At 38.4% G+C, this 22,375-nt stretch overlaps 1 protein-coding gene across 1 annotated transcript in view; it reads left to right on the forward strand.

Moving 5' to 3' along the window:
* csmd3b (CUB and Sushi multiple domains 3b) overlaps positions 1-22,375 on the forward strand; it is a 1,933,688-nt gene that overhangs the window by 1,385,664 nt on the left and 525,649 nt on the right. The window contains exons 11-12 of the mRNA XM_072571243.1: positions 4,699-4,802; positions 13,375-13,487. Of these exons, the coding sequence (XP_072427344.1) occupies positions 4,699-4,802; positions 13,375-13,487 (217 nt within the window). The remainder of the gene's footprint in view (positions 1-4,698; positions 4,803-13,374; positions 13,488-22,375) is intronic.

The raw sequence follows: 22,375 nt of genomic DNA on the forward strand, positions 1-22,375 counted from the left end.
TATAACTGATTGGACTCTTGTGGTGCAGCAGTAGTGTCCCTCCCTACCTATTCCAGAGGTACATTATAACATGTTTGAACAGGATGGTTAAAATATTTACAAGCAAGATATTAAAACCAGTGCTGAATAAGATAGTCTGCTGAACTTGGAGTGAGGCAAATCATAAGGCCAGTATAAAAGAAGCTTTAGCTGGTATTTGTGGCACAGTGGTAGTGTCCCTACCACTGGATTGGGAGGCTAGGGCTTTATGCAACCCCGCACCCCCCACCCCCCCCACCCCCCCCGGCCAATCTAAAAGTGTGTCATAACATATCTGAAAAGTTTGATTTTAAAAATGCTTTAAAAAGAAATGCATAGTTGGCTACATTCTAGTATTTATGGATCCTCTGGCAAAGTGAGGGACCAGAACGTCCAGAATCACATCCTACCTATCCACCAATCATATCTTTGTAACCCTGTATTTCTCATGGCTAATCCACCTAGCCAGCACACCTTTGGTCTATGGGGGGAATCCAGAGCACCCGGAGGAAACTCACATAGACATGGGATTAAATGCATGGACAGCTACATGTCTGTTTGCAGCCTCTCCCTCTTGTATTTGCCACAGCTTGCTTTTCCACCTTGCTTGAATAAATTTGTCTTCATCTCTTCACCTAAATCATGAATTTAGATTTTAAATGGGTGAGCCCCTAGTCATCATCAGCGATCACTCACTAACAAGTATCAAGTTCCGTGTCACTGGTCATGGGTTCTGTGGGTCCATGTGTGGTTGATGAGCCTGATCCGAGGCCCACATCTCGACTGCACACTCACCAGGTGTTTCCAGGAAATGGAATTGATCTCGGACTCCAGATCGCTGGCATTCCTTTCTCAGGCTCTTTTTCTTGCTGATGGGTGTTCTCAAAGAACTGTGTCTCTTCGGAGAGGAGGTTCTTCCAAGTCTGTTTCTTCTGAGCAAGTATCTCCCAGGCAATGATATCTCTGTTGTATTTCTTGAGGGAAACCTTCAGAGGGTATTCAAAGCATTTTGTTTGTACTCCTCTCATCCGGGTGCCATCCCTGAGCTTGATGAAGAAGATTTACTTGCCTGTTGAACTCAGGCAACCTAAGCACATAGCTGGTCCAGCAGACTTGATTTCAGATAGTTGTGACCTTGATGGTTTTGCTATTGGCTCCTTCAACGATGTTGATACTAGTATACCTGTCCTCCCAGCTGATGCAGAGAATCCATGTCCAAGAGTATTGATTGTAATTCTACAGGGTTTTGAGGAGGCATCTATACATAATCCATGTTTCTGAGCCATACTGAAGAAGTTGGAAGTTTGACTGCCTCATGCATCAATATCTTGGGAACAGCAAGGATGCTGCAATTGTCAAAACCTCTCAGCCAATGGATTGTTTGGATGTAATGTTGATCTCTGCATCAACGTCAATCTTAGATATGAGATGGTTCCCCAAGAAGAGGAAATTTCATGTTTGAGAGGAATTCTCCATTGATTTTAATGGATGGATAAATTGGAACTTGCCCTGGGATGCATTGGTCAAGGACTTGAGTCTTCTTGAAGTTGAAATTAAGACCAACTCTTCTATTTGAGGCTCCAGAACTAACCCTGTGTCAATCCACTAATAGCAACCTGCAAGCTTGAAAACTCCTTCTTTGTATCTATTCTTTGCTTCCAATCCATTAGCCAATCCTAATATCCCAAAGACTGCTTTGAATTATTCAACAGGGTTACTTCGAACGTTAGTCATGTCTCCTTAAAAAATGCAAATTCTTAATATATGTTTCATATCTAACTTTTAAATGAGAATATTTGAATGAACATTTGTAAAATAAGTTGTTAAGAATGCAGTGAAGTTCATGACCACGTTTTTTAAAGAAGAATTCAATATGTGAATGATCTATGTAAACATTTACCTAAGATCTATTGCATTTCCCTTCTCGCCTTCAAAACTGTGTACATTACAGAATGATCCTTAATACCTCTTCCCAAATATCATTCTCTATGATTGAAGGTCACTGAAGGAGAAGGGATGGCAAAGTAGACTGATATCAAGCCCCTCAGACTTTTCATTACTTACATAATATGTATTGGGTTGCATCAGGACAGATTTACCTGGATATTTCTAATTTTAAAAAGGCTGACAGCATTGCACAGACACCCATACAGTACAGTGCCTTTGAATATCACACTGTGTGAATGTTAACTATTAATTTGCTGTGCAGACTACAGATCCTGTTCCCAAGCAGTTTTGATTGCACCAGCATCAGGAATCAATCCCAGTCATGGATTTGAGGCATAAGTAATGTATAGCAACTGAGAAAGACTCATCCTAGTTACCAAAGTACTGATCACCTCCAAGTTCTTAGATCGTGCAAATCATGTAAGAAGGATTCAAGTTAAGCCAGGAACATATTACCTTGCATAGTACAGGTGATGGCTAGGCTCTGCACTTTCCATCTCACAGTTGTATCTAAACATACAGTTTCTCATACAGCAAATGATGCAAAGTTAATTATCTTTACAATGGAGAGAATGTTGTTGTAAGTTTGCTCGCTAAGCTGGTAGATTTGTTCTCAGACGTTTCATCACCACGCTAAGTAACATCATCACTGAGCCTCCAGTGAAGTGTTGGTGTTCTGTCCTACTTGTTATTTATCTGTCTTGGTTTGTTGTGGTGGATGATGCCATTTCTGATTCTGTTTCTGAGAGGTTGGTAAATGGGATCCAAATCTATGTGTGTGTGTTAATGGAATTCTGGTTTGAATGCCAGGTCTCTAGGAATTCCCATGAGTATCTTTGTTTAGCCTGTCCCAGGATGGATGTATTGTACCAGTCGAGCTGGTATCCCTCTTGTTTGTGTGTATGGATGCCAGTGATCATTGGTCATGTCTTTTGGTGTCTGGTTGGTGCTCATATATCCTGGCATTCAAACCGGAACTCCATTAACAAACATATCAATTTGGACTCCATTTACAATACTCTCAGAAACAGAACCAGAAATGATATCACCCACCATAGCAAACTGAGACAGTAAAATAGCAAGCGAGATGAATAAGCACCAACCTGATCCACAACTTGAGCTACAAATCTTGGCTGAAGAGCTTCTGGGCAGAGGAGATGACCTGGGGTGTGCAGTGAGAGAGGGACTCACTGAAATCCTTGTAGAGGGAGGAAGAGTGCTTCTTCAAGGAAGGCTTCCTTGCAAGAGGATTCGCAGTAGGTTAAAATCTTGGAGGAGAAAGTGAGGATTGCAGATGCTGGAGATCAGAGCCGAAAATGTGTTGCTGGAAAAGCGCAGCAGGTCAGGCAGCATCCAAGGAGCAGGAGAATCAACGTTTCGGGCATGAGCCCTTCTTCAGGAATGAGGAAAGTGTGTCCAGCAGGCTAAGATAAAAGGTAGGGAGGAGGGACTTAGGGGAGAGGCATTGGAAATGTGATAGGTGGAAGGAGGTTAAGGTGAGGGTGACAGGCTGGAGTGGGGGTGGGGGTGGAGAGGTCAGGAAGAAGATTGCAGGTTAGGAAGGTGCTGAGTTCGAGGGTTGGGACTGAGACAAGGTGTGGGGAGGGGAAATGAGGAAACTGGAGAAATCTGAGTTCATCCCTTGTGGTTGGAGGGTTCCTAGGCGGAAGATGAGGTGCTTTTCCTCCAGCCGTCGTGTTGCTATTGTCTGGCGATGGAGGAGTCCAAGGACCTGCATGTCCTTGGTGGAGTGGGAGGGGGAGTCTTGTCCAAAATCTGAAATTGAGAGAACGTATTTACAGTGAAGTGTCACCTATGCCACCTATGTTTCTAATTTCTGGCAAGATTCAGCCCAATGTGACATTTCATTGTTGCATTTTTTTGTGAGGAACTTAAGTTTAATTACACATCACTCATACATAGATTTCTGCAATAGAAGTGATGTTTGAAGTACGTTAGGCATGATACTAAATGAACTAAATCAGATCATACCAGGAAGTTATTGATAAAAGTCAAACTCAGAATAAATGCAACCGCCAGCTGTTTGATTTTCAGTTGCTTGCCGATCTTTAAAACTTGACTGCTTTCTTTTCCATTTGTAAATTGCCTCACTATGTGTACAACTGTTTTGATACTTTCCTCATCGATTGCAAATTTAATATTTAACTTTTAGAGCCTGGAGTGACATTGCGTTGCTAACGTAAATGCACCACAGAAATTGTTTAATGGTCTATAAAAAAATTATATGACATCTATTACATTTGACCCTATTTGTAGTTTTGATAAAGACTTGGTGCTGCCAGATGCTAAAGCATTTAAGTATATTGAGAAGGAGGAAACCTTTTGCACTTTGGAAAACACAATTTACACTTTTACTATCTTTTCACTGCAACAAAAGGAGTTATAAATATGATTCAAATGATGGATAAACTGACAGATAGAGTTCAATATACATTGCATCCTAAGAATCTCATTCATTGTGTTAAACAATTGCAATTTGTGATGGAGTGAACATTGTATTAACCATGTTTATGAATTTAAATGCAATACTTTCAGGAAATGGAATAAAACGTTATTTATTTCTCCGCTGCAAATCTGGAGCTGTGTGTTTACATTGATGAGTGATGTTCTTCAGCTATGAACCAAATATAGTCAATACAATGGATCTGTTGATTGTGCTTTTCTGGATATTCTTGGCTAAGTCCATTGTTGCCTTATCTGTTTTACCAATAGGTGATTCAGATTGATTTTGAAGAATTTGACTTGGAAATAGGCTACGACACTCTCACAATTGGCGATGGAGGAGAAGTTGGCGACCCTACTACTGTGCTGCATGTGTAAGTGCATTATTGATCATCCAGTCTGTCTTCGAATTGAATGCTTCTATGAAGAGTTTTAGATTATAGTGCCTGACAAACTGACTAGAAAATTATAGAAATATGTTGTATCTGAAAACGGAAAAGAAGACCGTTGCAGCCTTTGTCAAATCAAAAGGGATGGATAGTAAGCCTCTATACAGAACTAGGTAAAAGAAAAATGGTTAGTGCAATAAAAGTAAAAATGTGATTCCTATTAGAACAGTGGGAAGACTTTGGAAAGATAGAAGTTGAGTAGAACAGCTGAAAGATGGTAATAAATATAATATGAATAGGAATAGGTTAAAAATAAAAGCTGATACCTAAAGTTTGAAGTTGCTGAATTCAAAATCCAGTTGAATTTTACTTATGTGTTTACTCATATGCTTGGAATCCTGTTAGAATTGATTTGTTTTTAAGTTTTAAGATTATTATTGTGTATTTTAAGACTTAATTGTCAGCTTTAATCCCACTTTCCCTGGTCAGTCAGGTTTCAATAATGCAAGGCAGTTCTAATAAAGGAATATACTCAATGTTCTTTATTAAAACGAAGTGCATTATAAAAATACTGCAAACAAGTTGCTCATGCAATGCTTAAAATCATAATTGATCTCTTTTGTCTGGACTTGTCTAAAAATCAGACTAGAACAGGTGATCAGCCCGCTCAGTTTCTTGTCATTGATCAATCAACATTCCCAAACCTAGCTCATGTTTTCTGTGGGGCAAACTGCTTTGTATTCACTCCATGCAAAGAAGCTGTACATTCACATTCTTTAACACTATTCAGGCTCCAGAAAATGATCAGTTTGACCACTAGCAAACCACAAAAATGAGTCGTGTTTTCTATGTTGCTATTTCAATTAACTCATTAGGACCTGATCGTGTCTCCTTGGAAAAAAATGCCTACCTCTTGCCCTAAAGGTCTTTGACATAAAACTTTAGCTTCCTCTCACTGTTCATCACTTACATATCATTGAATCAGCTGTATAGTATTTATACAGCAGAATTCCATGTCAATCATACATTCTGCTGATAAATAGTCCAGGTGACTGCATTTGATTCATTGTCTCTATTTTGAATGAAGCCTCAGCTTTTCTGGTGTTAGTGTATCAGTTTGGACCATTGCTGCTTGATGTAAATAAACACGCACAATCTCACTGCCTTACAAAATCATTTTAAAAAGCCATGACCTTTCCAATCATAAGGTCGTCACCAATTTTCATAAGGTTTCTCTTCTCATTTCATTCTGGATTAATTTTATTTTGGCTAACTCAGCAAGTTTTATCAATAGCTGCATAATGTTAAACACAAATTCTAAACGTATTTGTCAGGGAAAATACTGGCAAAAAAGGACCACCACTCACTCAAGGGGAAATTAACAAATTTTATTAGACAACCAAAACCTATAGTATCCTTAGTTGAAGGAATATTTTTATGTGGTTCAGAAGTTCAATCTGTTAATCTTTTCTGGGGATGTCAGGAATTCTAGAGATTGCTGTTAAAGATCTTTAGCTTTGGTTTCCTCGTCTATCTTAAGTACTGGAACTTACAGCTCAGCTGGGATTGGACACTTGACACTTGTTGCTACCTTGTTCTCTCTCTCTAGACCTAAATCTGTTACAATTAAATCAAAATTGGAGATATAGTCGACAACGAAAAAGGTAACCTCAGAGTATAACGGGATCTTGATCAAATGGGCCAATGGACTGAAGAGTGCAGATGGAGTTTAATTTAGATAAATGCGAGGTGCTGAATTTTGGAAAAGCAAATCAAAACAGAACTTATACACTTAATGGTAAGGTCCTAGGGAGTGTTGCTGAACAAAGAGACCTTGGAGTGCAGGTTCATAGCTCCTTGAAAGTGGAGTCGCAGGTAGATAGGATAGTGAAGAAGGCGTTTGGTATTCTTTCCTTTACTGGTCATAGCATTTAGTATAGGAGTTGGGATGTCATGTTGCGGCTGTACAGGTTAGGCCACTTTTGGTATCTTGCTTGCAATTATGGTCTCCTTCCTATCAAAAGGATCTTGTGAAACTTGAAAGGGTTCAGAAAAGATTTACAAGGATGTTGCCAGGGTTGGAGGATTTGAGCTAAAGGGACAGACTGAATAGGCTGGGGCTGTTTTCCCTGGAGCGTTGGAGGCTGAGGGGTGACCTTATAGAGGTTTATAAAATCATGAGGGGCATTGATAAGATAAAATAGACAAAGTCTTTTCCCGGAGCTATGGGAGTACAGAACTAGAGGGCATAGGTTTGAGGGTGAGAGCGGAAAGATGCAAAAGGGACCTGAGGGGCAACTTTTTCACACAGAGAGTGGTGCCTGTATGGAATGAGCTGCCAGAGGAAGTGGTGGAGGCTGGTACAATTGCAGCACTTAAAAGGCATCTGGAAGGGTGTATGAATAGGAAGGGTTTTGAGGTATATGGGCCAAGTACCAGCAAATGGGACAAGATTAGGTTAGAATATCTGGTCGGCAAGTTGGACCGAAGGGTCTGTTTCTTTGCTGTACATCTCTATGGCTATAAATAAATTTTGCCACCTCCAAGTTTCTAACTTTCAACTCTGCTAATTCTGCCTGACCTATCAATTTGTCTAACTCTGATTCTCCTTGCAAGGACATGCTTTAACAAATATCCTCCTGACAACTCCTATCCATGGCCAGTGAAACAATCTTGATATTATGCCCTCCTTTAGATCCATTTTTTAAAAATAATTTTGCATAATTCAAACTGATCTGTATCTAAGCCATCAGAATGTATGACTCCTAATTCATCTGTATGTTTCTTGTCCATCAAAAAAGATGCTACTTACCTTCCATAAGCTTAGTGTACTTCTCTCAAGTCAATCAGCTTATGTCCATTTTACCTGCTATCTATAGTTTATGTTCATGAAAACGATATTGGAACACAAAGGTTCGTTCTTGACCATAACTTTAGTTTTCCTTTAAAGCTAGATTACAGTATTTGACGCTGAAAGTGATAAGCAATTCAAAATGTTTCCTTTATAATCTTATATACAGTATAATTCACCAATTTTGAGTCCATTAGCTGAATAAAACTGTATGTCGCTAAGGTGAATTCTAATGTTTCCCTACATTTGCATTGTTTTAAAAACTACTTTGAATTATATTTGTCCATATTGTTCATCAGCTTGCTTAGATATGATATGGTACACCTCTAGAGCATGTCAGGGCTTGAACTTGGACCTTCTGGCTCAGAGATAGGGATGCTACCACTGCACCATAAAAGTCGCTAAAAATTGGGAATATTGACAAACTTAATAGGTAAGGTTTGAACCTGTGTTGGGAGACCTCAGTGGTTTCCACCCCATCACTGCAACCACACAGCCAACAACAGGCACAAAGATGCATCATTACAATTCATAAATGCTGCACAAATGGGAATCCCACTTTGCATAACATTTATGCTAATGAGAAATTAAGTAATATGAGTCAGAATTGATTATTCAACAATGTTAGCCGTGATGGTCCAGCTAAACTCCACCTTCCTGCATTATCACACACTGTTATGATGGAGGAGGAGGAGAAATGGGAGGTTGTAAGGATGCCAGATTAATTAAACAGCTTGAGAGAAGGGGATGACCACCTTGGTACTATTCACGAAGCAAAGTATTGCTGATTGACGTTTCAGCAAACTATGCATCTGCAATAAAAATTTGGGGGAAATCTATCCTTTATTTCTGAAGCCTGGTTTGTTTGGATTATCTGCACACAGTGAATGGTGGCTGAGGTAATCAAATTGATCAGAGCTCTTAATTTTTATTCCATAAGTTCATATCAGGGAGTCAGATTGAACTCTGAGAGAATGACCAATTTGCTGTTTACTGTTTCATAAGACAGGGAATTAATGTTCTCTTTACTAGGGCAGTCTAATCCATACAATTTGACAGTATTCACAGAATGTAAGTTTGAGTGTGAACAAATTGATCTAAGGGGGTTATTTTGAACTTCATTGCTTGGGCAGTAAATTAAAGGAATGTATCATCTACAGACTGAAGTACATGCCTGATTTACAGTCCATTGATTTGTATTGAATTCTACAAAAGGTGGTCATTCTGCTCCACCAAGTTATCATCCAGCCTGTGAAATTGAAAATTGCCTCCAAATTTCCAGAATGACATCTTATGCACATCAGAGGAGAAACAGCACTGAAATGACAGAATATTCTATTGGGACAAAGAGTAATTTGCATTCACTTCAGGTTTCCATCATATTTCTTACTTTCGATAAAATGTAGTTTATGGCTCTTTCATTTCCAAATGTCTTTCTGCACATCATATTTATTGGTCCAATCTGTGACTTTGGGCTCTTGGGTTCTGTTGATGCCTTCCATTAAACACTTACACCTAAACATCTATGCACCTTCAAAAGATGTAAATCCCCACCACTCCCTATCGCAGCCACTTGGTGCTTTTATGACTCTGTCCCTATTTCATAGTTAGTTGAAGTATTATGTACTCTGATCTTGGAGAGTTCTGAATGGTTGTTCATATCAGAAGGGATTGGATTTTTCCAAGGGGTTTGGAGGATTGTGAAGGCCAAATATCAGAAAGCCTGTGCTATCTTTCAAGAGGACTATGGTTAGAATGTTTTATTTTCCCATAACACCATAGTTGCGTTCCCGCGAAACCTCACTTAATTGAAAACAGCTAAATGGGGCCTATGGAAGCAGTGAAGTTAGTGGCAGACCAGCAAATGATGTCACTCACGATCACTCAAAAATCACTCAGAAGTCGAACACAAAGTATAGCACAGCCTGAATGAAGGTTGAAACCTTATTTATTAACAACCCAGATGTAAATTTAACATTAAAAATATAAGAAAGCTACTCTCCAACAGTTCCTCTCAAGAAAGCTACAGTCTGTACAGCACCTCTCACGGAAAGCTGCTCTATCAGAAGCTGATATCGTGCACACACAGAACATTATGAAGACCGGGCAGACATCGGTGCATGCACAGAATGGCACAGAGATTTCAGTGCATGTGCAGAACATCGCAGAGATTTCAGTGCATGCACAGAATGGCACAGAGATTTCAGTGCATGCACGGAATGGCACAGAGATTTCAGTGCATTTGCAGAACAGCACAGAAATTTCAGTGCATGTGCAGAATGGCGCAGAGATTTCAGAACACGGGCAGAACAAAGCATGCAAACCAATTCCCGCTGGAATCGCGCTATTGCGAACAGAGATGAGTGTTCTTGAAAATACCATTCCCTAATTCTTCAGCAACAATATAGGTAAATGGCGCAGTCAAAATGAGTGTTATTCCAGAACTATCCATACTGAACAAAAAGGGAAATGGAGCAATGTTGAGAAGCTGGACACAGAGGAAGGATTCACGAAGGAGGCCATATTCCTGCAGGGAGAACTACTCCCCTTGCATCTCGGCTAGAAACAGTATCTTGGGTGGATACAATTCTCTAAAAAGGTGGTGATTGAACTGTGTCACCTCCACAAACAGGACAGGTTGCTGCAGGGTCAGGGAAGAGTGGCACTGCCAGTGACTGTGAAGATTATCTCCAAATGCCTATAACTCGGGATCTTCTCAGAGCTAATGGCAATATATCACAGGTCACTGTGTTTTACTGCAGCATTGAAGTAACATATCACATGTCTTTAGGTGAGGGAATTCGTAAAACTTGGTTTATCAAAAAAGAAGCATAGGGAGTAGGCATGAGACTTTGCCAGGGTTAGCAGGGTTTGTCATGGTTCAGTATGCCATTGTACCTGCATGTGGCTTAGTAAATGCCACATATTAACACTAGTACTGTAAAATGTTCCCTGTCAATTCATGAATGTACATTGGTATGTGGCTATTCTCAGAGCAATATATTGTTAAAAGCCTGCTACTTTGGTATCATGATGCTTTTGCTCTGTGCTCGTTTCCTATTCCTGGTACACATGAATCACCATAATGAAGTAAATGTTTTGTATCAAGTGTCATCACCATGAATCTTTGACACAGATCACCTATTGACGTTTCAAAATTTAGTTCCAACATGTACTTTTTAAAAAGAGGACTGATCCAGCCAAAATGATCACGGATGTAAATCCAGTGGCTACCTGAAGAGGGATACCCTGCAATGTCACACATGATTTGAAGTCAAAAATACTTTAAGTAGAGCACTGAAAAGTGAACTGAAATCCCCTGCACATATCTCAATCTTTGGAAAGTCTGGGTGATATATGTATTTGCATTTTATCCTTACATGGTATTCACAGCAGTCGAATTTCAACCCTGGTCTCTGTGTGGGAATGGCCTGATGTGCTAGTATGTGAACTAGGGTGCACTGAAGATCTCACCTTTGGGAATGACCTTTAAACATCCCTGCACTGCAGGTAAAGAAAGGGGAATTGACTGCATCTGACTCTGATTTTTGCTAGCTAACCGCTGTCAAAACGAACCAAGACAACGGAATTTTAATTAAGGTGCAAAGCCAAGAATCTAAGATTTAAGATTTAAACCTCAGTAAACATGAATATTCACTGTAACTGATCCAATGTCTCCTATGTATTCATCACAAATGATTCAGTTAGACCCTTTTTTTGTAATTTTTAACATCTTTTTGGACTTGCTTTTTAACTTAAACTATGCTTGTATGTTCTGTGGTGTTGTAATTTCTTTTTAGCAACTAATAATCTCACTGTTTTATTAACTCAGAAAGCCTGGTTAAATTGGTTCCTTTTAACAGAGAAATTCATTTGGTTTGGGAGATGGGAATTAAGAAGGCAAACCAGTACATCCCTGATCTCCTGGGAGTTTAACAATTTGAGGTATCTCATCTGGAGCCAGAAGGACTTGTGGAACCTGGTCCTTGGTCCAGTCATAATAGCAGGGCATGTGAACTGTTCCACTCAAATAAATGTGGCCAGCGCACATACAGTTAGACAATGCTGTGCAGCAACCATCGGTATTCGAAAACAATAGTTCTGGTGTTTGGATCATCAGTGGGAGTCCAACCATATTTGTCAAGCATGTCACCAAACCTTTGGTAGTTTGTTGCATGGTAGGCAGCTTGGCTCTCATGCAGTTTCAGCCCTTGCCTCAGGAGTGAGGACCATGACAGTAGGAAGAAGAGAAGGAAGAAGGATGGAAAATAGGAACAGCAGCATAAGGCAAAGGAGAATGGAAGGGACATAAGAGACCCAATCACATCAGACATGCTGTCTGTTAGCAATTAATAAGATTGTACACCCCACCTCTCTCCACTAAAATCATTTCTAACTTTTACCAGTTCTGATGAGAAGTCATTGACCTGAAAATTTGAAGCTTTTTCTCTCTTTCATAGATTGTGTCAGATCTGCTGAATACCCCCAGCAATCCATGCTTTCACCTGTATCAACTCTTTTTTTTTAAGCTGATTGATCTTGAATACGTATTGTCCGACTAGAGTGGAAGGAAAATAAATGCCAAAATAATGATTACCAGCAGATACATTATGCAGACAACTTTCAAATGCAGAGCTAAGTCCAAGAACAGTAGGACTTGTAGTAGGGCTTGCTAAGGTGAGGATCTGGACCCACAGGGGCCATCAGCAGTTGATATTTTGGCATCGCAAGCTCTGAGGTAGCACTAGCTGCGTGGAACCTTCACAGAGTGAGAACAGCTGTACTCCTTACTCTAACCTGCCTCTCTGCTTTGCTTCAGTCTGTATTGAAAAGTGGCTGCAATTTTCATGTCTCGAAACAGGGTCACAATTGGAAAATGTTTGGCAAGCATTTTCTTTTACATACCATGTGAGAAATAAAACTATACTCCTGGTTTCAGTGGCTTTGTGGGTAATTCGGTAATGGGTATGAAAGCAGTATTTTCTGGGTGTGCTAGTTTCTACCAGCTTGGCAGTGAAAGTGCAACTGTTTCTATCTGAATCTTTGACTGTGTTCGGGCACAATCAGCTGGTGATGTAGCTCTATCCAGTGACTTTTGCCAGAAAATGCATATATGGAAATGTCATAAGATTTTGAGAAGAATTTACACTTAAGGAGTTCCCACCCTTCCACTAAACACTACTTCATACAAATATCTACAAGAAATACCTTGTAATCCTTACAAGTAAATGTTGATATTTTAAATGAAGCCCAAGAAAGCATGGCAAGGACAGTATTGTCACGTAAGGTATAATCCCTTCAAGACAGGAAGGTTTAGGGACAACATTAGCTGTACAGTATGTAGCACATTGAAAGCATACAAAACATTCTAATGTTTCTTTCAAAGTGGAAAACAGCCTGACCTTCATTATTATCGTTAAACCCTCATCTAAATTCCTTTGTTTTTACATTGACAATGTCACTATCTAAGGGTATTCTGACATACTGCACTGTGCTATTATTGAAATAAAATAGCTTATTTTCTGTGGCTGTGTGATTGGTTAGTATTAACCTCTGTTGCAATTAGTTAGAGATGGGGTTAGAAATAAAATTCTGTAATTCTGGAATGTTTTCAGTTCAGCAAATTCTTATTTTAAATGAAATGGATTTTGGAAATTGAACAACAGTTGAACAAATTATTTGTTTTCTCTCTGTTATTGACTGCAGGCTGACGGGTAGCTTTGTCCCAGACCTGATTGTAAGCAAGAGCAATCAGATGTGGTTACATCTACAAACTGATGAAAGCATTGGATCAATTGGCTTCAAGATAAACTACAAAGGTAAAAGATGAAAAGCATCTTGCATAACCAGTGTGCATTTGATATTTTAGGACAGTGCTTTATTTCATTCCTTTGAACATTGCCCTGATGTCACTTCATCATCCAAAATGTAAGTCCTGATATTTTGGACAATTCAATGTGAATTGGCTCACAACATACCAACACAAAATATTGCAATCCATTCCCAACATGCACTGCACATGTTGTATGCTCAGAAAATAAAATGCACTTTTAAAACCACTTAATTCCATGCCTTTGCAATGCCAGGAGTTAATCGCCCTCAATAATAAATGAAAAATTAATCTCTCAACTGTCTTCGGCATACCAAACAATAACTGACTTTTAAGCAGGTTACTGCCTTCAGGAAAAGGTGCTAGAAACATCTTTTTTTGTTTAGCTGATATGCTTGTCTATGAGCATTGTTAGTGAGACTAGCATTTATTGTCCATCTCAATCTGCCCTTGAGAAAGTGATGGTGAGTCTAGGTAACTTCATAAACTATCTGTGTCGTGTTCAGGGTCATATATTGATATCCTTTCCCTTGGATTTTAAAGGATTACTGCTGAATCCCCATTACTTTAAACTAATCTGTTATAATTATGTGAATTTCAAAGTGAACCAAACAGTTCCATGAAAAGCACTAAACATCTGCAGACATGTTCTGCAGTAGATGTTCCTTTGAAGTCTAATATGCTGCATAAATTAAGTTAACGTTTTAAACTAATTATTGGTCCTAGTAATCAGACCTTGCAAAAAGTCTGAGAATCTCTCCTGTACTAATTGTATATACTGTGCAAGTGCATTTTCATGCTTGGGCCTTATCAACCTGATATGATATGATATCTGTCAGAACTATTTTTTTGAATGTGTATTTATTTCCTGGTTATGGACTATTGTTTAACATATTTAACTAATCACTTGCAGATGAATTATATGATGCCTCCATTTCCGCTGGTAAAGATGCATAAAACAAAGTAATTCAACCACACATAATAACTCTATGACATCAGTGTTTTATACCTCAAATTGATAATTTACTATAGTGGAGAATTTGAAAATCAAACTAATTAGGGACTTTCCATATTAGTTAACCTCACATGATGAAATCACAATTATTATGCCTTGAGGTTATTTAATTGTCCAGTTGGTATAAATTGGAGATATGGTATATATTGTGGGTTTAAACTTCTGCTTTGGATTCAGTCACGGGTGTGCCCATAAATTGTGTATAAAATTGTGTTTGTTTCAAGAGGTGTTTATTTTTCCTCACATTTACACTCAAACATTTACAAAACACTCGAGTACAAAATCTAATTTGAAGCTGCACAATTAACTGTTGGTTTATGTATTGTACAGTTTAATGTTGTGCTTTAAAATGTCATCCTGGGTCTTTTGAAAAGTGCTAACCATTATGTGTGCGTTGCCACCCATAGCTTCTAATTGTGTCTGATCTTTAGGTGCTTATGTGGTCTAATGCGAGTGAGGGTATACATTTTCCAGCTAAACAAGAATCTTGTGGAATAAACAGGATGTAGTTTGTTGCATCTTTGCAATCACTTACAGGTTATGCAAAGAAGCCATTATGACAAAACTGTTCAGAGGGCCAAACCTCATTCTTTTTTTCCAGAAGATCCTACTTTATTCTCTCACCAAGTCCTCAAGGCATCAGCACAGTAGTATTGCTCATTGTACTCAATTATGTATGAACCCTCTCAGAAGTATGCACAATTGTAACTTTGTGCACTTTGATGGACACAGGATGATCACAAGTTACATCTTTACAAACACTTTGAGTGCCCTGTCCACTTCTTCAGAGTAATCCCAATTGAGAATGACTTTATAAGTAATTAATATAATTGTGCAGTAGCCAATTTCATGGTAAATTGTTAAAAAATGTGCAAATTCAAAAAAACTAATTTTAATTTTTAAAACCAGCTTCAATGTTTGCAAATGAGTAAAATCACAAGCAATAATAATTTATTCATCTATGAGGCAGGCATGTCTTTTTGCATGAAATTGGCTTTCACAACAGTGTGCTTTACACCAGTGCAAAAATTGCAGAAAGCCCATTTGCACTGTATGTAATGTGTGTCTGAACTTTCAGAATCTTTTGGCTCAGTTCCGGCAAGTTACATGGAAGAAAAAAAATATCTTTATATGCAGTATATTTTGAGCTGTCTGGCACAATTGTGCAAGTGCAATTCTCCACTTACTGCAATTTCTGGGACCTGACTGCTGCATCTTTATTCAAAATTCCATTAATTGAGCACTGTTGGGACATTGTTCACCTCTCATCGACAGGAAGCATATCAGACTTTTAAAAATTGCACTCTTTGAAATATTAATATTAGTGAGATTAAAGGAACAAGTAAACAGTTAATCATTAATTTCCACACCTGCCTGACAAAGAAGCCAGTGCAGTGGCATGGTTAAAGGCTGCCTCGAAGCAAGAGTTTACCAAGTGCTCGGTATTGTGGCACAGTAAGGCTCTCAAGGACATGATGAACATTAGATCAGTCTTCACTTTTACTAAATTAGACTCTGAGTGATTAACTTCAGTGCGACTATTGAATCAGCTCTGCAGTTAAATCACGTAGCTAAGAAGCTGGTGAGAGGAGGTGGCAAGGTTAAAGGCAGTCCCGGGAAATCTTTTTAATTAATTACAACCGCCACCCATTCTTGTTGTGTGCTGAATAGCATTTATTGTAGCTACTTATTGTCTGTGTATATATAACATGTTGAATCAAGCAATTTCAAATTGTGAATAATACTTTCAGAAGAAACAATGCAGTTATTTCTTGATACTTTTACTGACTTTGAGAATTGGGCATCTCTCAAAGGTTCCTTGTGACATTTTACTATATTATTATTAAGCTGGTTATAATAGTTTAAACATTTCTATTTGTCTGAGATTTAGCACAGCAATTGTACTTTACCTATTTTTTGTGCATTTTGTGATCTTCAGTTTTCATAGAATTATCAAATACATTTTGACAGAATGAATAGTAAAACCCTTTGTAGGTGTGTTTATTTTGTATATGTTGATTTTTCCATAGGTTTCTTTCTTCTATATCTATGTCAGACAGCTGAAGACAAGTAATCCCATTCCTTCATCCTCAGATGAATTGTTCTTCATTATAAACATCTCTGTCACAACTGGCTGTGAAATGAATTGTTATTTATTAGTCTGCATCTTCTAAGAACATTCCAATTGAATGTACAAATAATGTTTTCCAGCTATTGTTTTCCAGCTATTGGTAAATATATAGTTATATCTATAGATTGAGACTCTTCAATCTTCAACAAATAAAAACAAATTCCATAAGCGATTTTTTTTGGCCATCAGCAGTCTTTCAAAGGTATAACCATGTTAATACTACAAAGGAATGGATGATTCCAGCTACCTATGATATTAGTATTTACAGTATTCTGTAAATTAGGGAAAGCAAGGAAATCAAGTACAGATTTAATGGCAGAATCACAGTTCTGTATTGGACCAACTAATTAATCAGACAAGTTGTCACTTGTTGCCAGGCATGTCTTCAATTTGATCTAAAACAGATTATTGCTTCATGGGATGAGGCTGCTTCATGGGTGTCAGCGAACAGAAAATAAGACTTCCATTTAATATAAATATAGTGCCTTCATGACCTGTGGACAGCCCCAAGTGCTTCAGAGACAATTAAGTACTTTTTGATGTGTAATCAGAAATGTAATAGAGGAAATGTAGCAGTTAATTTGTTCAGAGCAAGTGCTTTAAAAGAGTAATGTAATGATATGCAGATATTCTGTTTATTTGTTATGTCAAGTGAAGCAGAGGTTTTGCAGAATGCAGGACTCTTCAAAACGTTGCCATATGAGATCTACTTTGTCCAATTGAAATGGCTAACAAAGCCTCAAGTTGATATCTCATTTGAAAGACGGTACCTTCTTTACCTTGCAGCAATTGTGCACCCTAGATTATTGTTCCCAGTTCCAAGAATGTGGCTTGAACGCAATCTTCTGGACTCAGAGGTGACTCCAACCAATATATGGCTAGCACAAGTGTAAGACAGTTGTTGTCCCCATCGGTTCCACCAGTTATGTTTGCTGACAATGTTACCCATGTTTATAATGGACATATAATTAACAAGGATTTTCCGATAACATTTCAGTCTTCTTTATCATCTTGCCTATCTTTGATGCACTCGACTAAAAATTCTTTTTAAGAATTTACCATCCATTCTCTATAACCCCTGGTGGCCTACATGCATACTATGAGTTTTTGTACATTATTATGTACTATGACTGTATATAATTCAGCAGCTATCTTTCATGTATGTTTCTCTTCCATTAAGTAACCAGTTTGTGATTCTTAACTTTTGTATTGAATTAGTTTCAATAAGAAATCTTCAATTTCTTCTGGGAATGTCAAACCTTTTGTTGTTCATAATAGACCTGTGACTTTTCTCATGGAAACAAATAACAATGGACTGTTTGTATATTGTGTTATGACACAGCGGTGAACCCTTCTGATAATTAACCCAAACACCCAGAAAAGCTCACATCGCCTCATAATCTGTTAAAGAAAAAAATCAATTTATTCTTTAGCTCTAAAATTGAATATTGAACAACTATTTACAACTCTAAGCTCCCTTTCTCTTAAATACTTGTTATCTGCCTTCAACTCTATAACAATATACTGTTCCAAGAAACATATATTAAGACTACACCAACTTAATTTCAAAGCCACACAATGGCTGTCATCATCAGTGTCTGTCTTCCTCTGGCTATAGGTCTCCCTGGGTGGTCTTCATCTTTTGCTACAAAGATGTTTCATATGAAAAGGGTGCCTTCAAAGACGAGTGTTTTAAACAGCAGTCTGTCTCGAAATGACAGTGACTATCTGTCAATTGCAATTGGTCTCTGTCTAACTTTCCAAAATGTCTGCTTCTTTATACCCAAAACATTGGATTATTTCATTGGTTTGTGGTTGGTAAAAACAGTAAATTCAAACTTTGATTGAGTTTTAGTATCCTGGGGCATAATTCAAACTGATTGGCTAAATTCAAATTGTTGTCAAAATAGCAACCAAACTCAGTTATTTGTTTCACAGCCAAATGCTACATATTTTCAATTTTCTAGTACACTCTAAGACTGCTAGTCAGTTACATGACAGCTGACTGTATGCACTCAGTGCAAAACAGCTTTCACTCTCTCTTAAAGGTACATTACACACTTTCAACTTCATATCAATTGTACAGAAGATTGTCACAGAATATGCATGAATCAAGCAACTTTTAGATGCAGACAGGTTTAAATCTGAAAAAAAAGGTTCTCCGTCTGATGCTTGCATCAAAAATATCATTTAACTTTGTTCTCTTTATCATTGTCCATGGACTTGTTGAGTTTTTTTTACCTCTCACCTCAGTTTCAGTTTTCTTTTATTCTAATAAGATTTTGGACCAGAAATAATCTCGGGTATTATGTCCAAAATACATTTTATTTGTTTTAAATTTTATAAATGTGTTTTTTTTTCTCTCATGTACACTCTCTGTTTTTGCATTCCTTGTAATCATCGTGTTTATTGTTTCTAGATATGTTTGATTTTTAAAATATTTTCATATCTTTGGTTATGACTGTAGAATTAGTTATTTAGTCAGCATGTCATGGCACACATCCTGGCAGGTGGGACTTGATTCTGAGCCTTCTGACTCTATCACTGCACGAGAAGATCCCCCAGAGGGGTGATATAATGGGGACAATTGCAAGATTGGATGGGTAAAGTAATTGATGAATGAATTCTCTCTTCTGAAAGTTCTTTTTTGATTTTTGTTTCTGCTTATTTTTCAAATAGGTAGTTTTCAGTTACATCAAGCAATACGATGTTTAGAAATCCCATGGCTTTGAAAGCATAAATTGGGAATTAGAATACCATTGGTTAGGCCAAATGAGTTTTGACTTTTTTTTCTGCTGACCATATATTGATGTACAATCCAATTGCCTGTACCAATCATTTGGTATTGATAAGGGCATTACAGTCATTTAAACTTAATGTAATTGACATTCCCTGTTGATACATAATGTTTTTTTGCAAATTAGTCTGTTAAGCAAACAAACCAAACCATTAAATTTTCAGACTGATACTTTTGCACTGAAACAGAATACCTTGGTGAATTTGGCTTTCCACTATGCTTTCCAATGGTATATGGATATTCCTAATTCCTGAGATGTAATTTAATCAGAATAAAAGCCACAAGTTTCATACTTCATTCTAATGGCCTCCATCTGAAATCAAACCCTGTTTTATCTTTGAAAGGTGATTAGTGGAGGAAAGACAGTGCATGTTGTAACCTAGGCTGGATCAGCATACCAAGAGCAAGATACAGCAACAAGGCAAATCACTGAAAGAGAAATGAAGCACCTTGGGAAAAATTAAGAACAGGTGATCCACCTTGGAAGTTAGATAGAAAGACATATTAGGCGGAGGTCAGAGGATGATGGGAATACATGGAGCCTGGGGATAATGCATTGGAGACAGAGGGCTGAATTTTCCCATGGTGTCAGGACCCAACGTGAGCTACATGTAACCTCAATACCCTGTCAAAGAAATTTTGCATGGTGAACTACTTCCAAGTTCATCATCCAATTAAGGATAGTAGGCAGACCAAAGGAGCAGGAGACCCAAAGGGATGGACTGTTGTAATGTCTAAACAGCAGATCTATTAGGATGCAATTGACAAAGATGGAGGTCGAGGTGGCATCTGGAATTGAGGAGCTCCTGCAAGATACACCACTTCACTAGCTAAATGAAACCCCCGCTGAAAAGTTAGCCCTTGCCATGAAGTGCATAAGGATGCCAAGAAATTTAACCACTTTAGTCCCTCTCCTTGCAAGAGATTTCCTCCACCATATTGTCAAGCTCTCAATTCAGTGAGGGCCTAATGTGATATCAGGTAAGCTGTACGACTGGGGGACATGCCCCGTGGGTTGGAGGTTTAGCTGGCTTCTATTCCTGCCTGCCAGGTGGTGCCAATTCCCATGGCAGGCAGTTCCTAGCAACATTGTTCTGAGGTGAAGCAGCACGAGGGAACCAATGGGGTTTCCTGCTACTTTCTCAGCTTCCTGCGTTCCATATTCATCTCCATGGTGACAAGAAGATTCATGTCAGATTGCATGAAATGCAGGAGAGTGATTGGAATTTAAAATTAGTATGTTGATTGATAAGTTTTGATTTTTCCCCACCGATATTATGATTGTTATAACTTGGTGATCGGGATCATTTTGAGATGCGTGGTGGATAATTGTTCTGATGGCAGTGTCTTCTTTTTCCAAAACACATGAGCTGAAGCATTTGGAAATTTTGCATAACAGATACAAAGATAGACTAATTTGGAAACAGTCATGTCTAGAATTATTTTTTAATCTATATTTTAAAAAAATGAAAAAATAAGTTGATTTGATGGTCTTGACATTTATGATGGACACAGGATTATTTTGTTTAAGTATTGCTGATCATGGATCATTTGTACAACAAAGCTTTGTGTTAAATGGAACACTTTTATTTTCCCAAGGCAAAGTGGCCTGCCTGACTTAACTGGTTTATGTTGGGAGGAATTCAGGATGGCTAGGGATTTTGACAGGCTTACTGGGGTAGAAATTCAATAGCAAAACATCCATTTGTCATGCAGAAAGCTAACATTTCAGCACTCAATAAGGTGGATGAGGTCCACATTCTTGTCATGCAATGAACATATGTTGCATGCCAAATTATTTAAAGCAGAATAGAGATGCATATGTAAGTTAATGTCCTCGTGCTATTTTGGGGCCCCATATGCAGTGGGCAAACAAGACCATTGCCATTCAAACCTGTCTGCCTTCTTGCTTTGAAAGTGCACTGTGCACATGAAGGAAGTAATAGTTTATTTTTCAAATTCATAGCTGGATCAATTTGCATGAGAGAAAGAGAGGATAGTTTTTATCCTCATGGAAATGATATGACTTCCTTCATTTGATGATCTCTGGAAGACAGATGTTGGGCCTTTCTAACACCTATTGCCTTTTTAGTTGAGAGAGCATGGTCTGGATTCAATTGCCCTTTGAATCAGTGGTAGGCATCATGTACACCATTAATCCATTTGGATGACTGCACTGTAACGGCCTACTAGCTTTGTATGTTCTGCTAGTTTTCATGATTGCTGCGTCCAGATAGCATTAATCTGAGTGGTTGATTGGCTGGATGGCTGAGCGTGGTGCTATTGCTAAAAGTAGTAAAAGAAAACCAGTAAAATTTAGAAATGATTGCTATGTTTGGAGTGGACCTCCATCTTGAAGTTTGCAAGATGAATTCAACCAGAATGTGTCATTGACACAATGCACTGTTTTTACTTTCTTGGCAGTGAGTGGTTTGCAGTAGTTAAAGTTTCCCTGTAATCTGTAAAAAGAACCTGTTCCTCTTACTGGGTGCTACAGTACCCTCAGAGAAAATGCTGGGAGTCTTTCATGAGTTGAATATAACTTGACAAACACTAATTAATAATGCAATAATGGTTAACACAGATTCAAGTTTCTTACAGTTCTACTGATGGCATGATTGAAGAGTTACAAGAGAGAAGCAATGTCCTTTCTTGACAGAGGAGAAAGAGATCCTCCATGTTGCAAGGATATTGGGATCAGATAGCTCCAAATTTCAAGTGGGCGGCATGGTGGCACAATGGTTAGCACTGCTGCCTCACAGCGCCGGAGACCCGGGTTCAATTCCCGCCTCAGGCGACTGACTGTGTGGAGTTTGCACGTTCTCGTGGGTGTCGGCGTGGGTTTCCTCCGGGTGCTCCGGTTTCCTCCCACAGTCCAAAGATGTGCAGGTCAGGTGAATTGGCCATGCTAAATTGCCCGTAGTGTTAGGTAAG

Source organism: Chiloscyllium punctatum, chromosome 5 (assembly GCF_047496795.1).
Source record: "Chiloscyllium punctatum isolate Juve2018m chromosome 5, sChiPun1.3, whole genome shotgun sequence".
NCBI classification, from domain to species: domain Eukaryota; kingdom Metazoa; phylum Chordata; class Chondrichthyes; order Orectolobiformes; family Hemiscylliidae; genus Chiloscyllium; species Chiloscyllium punctatum.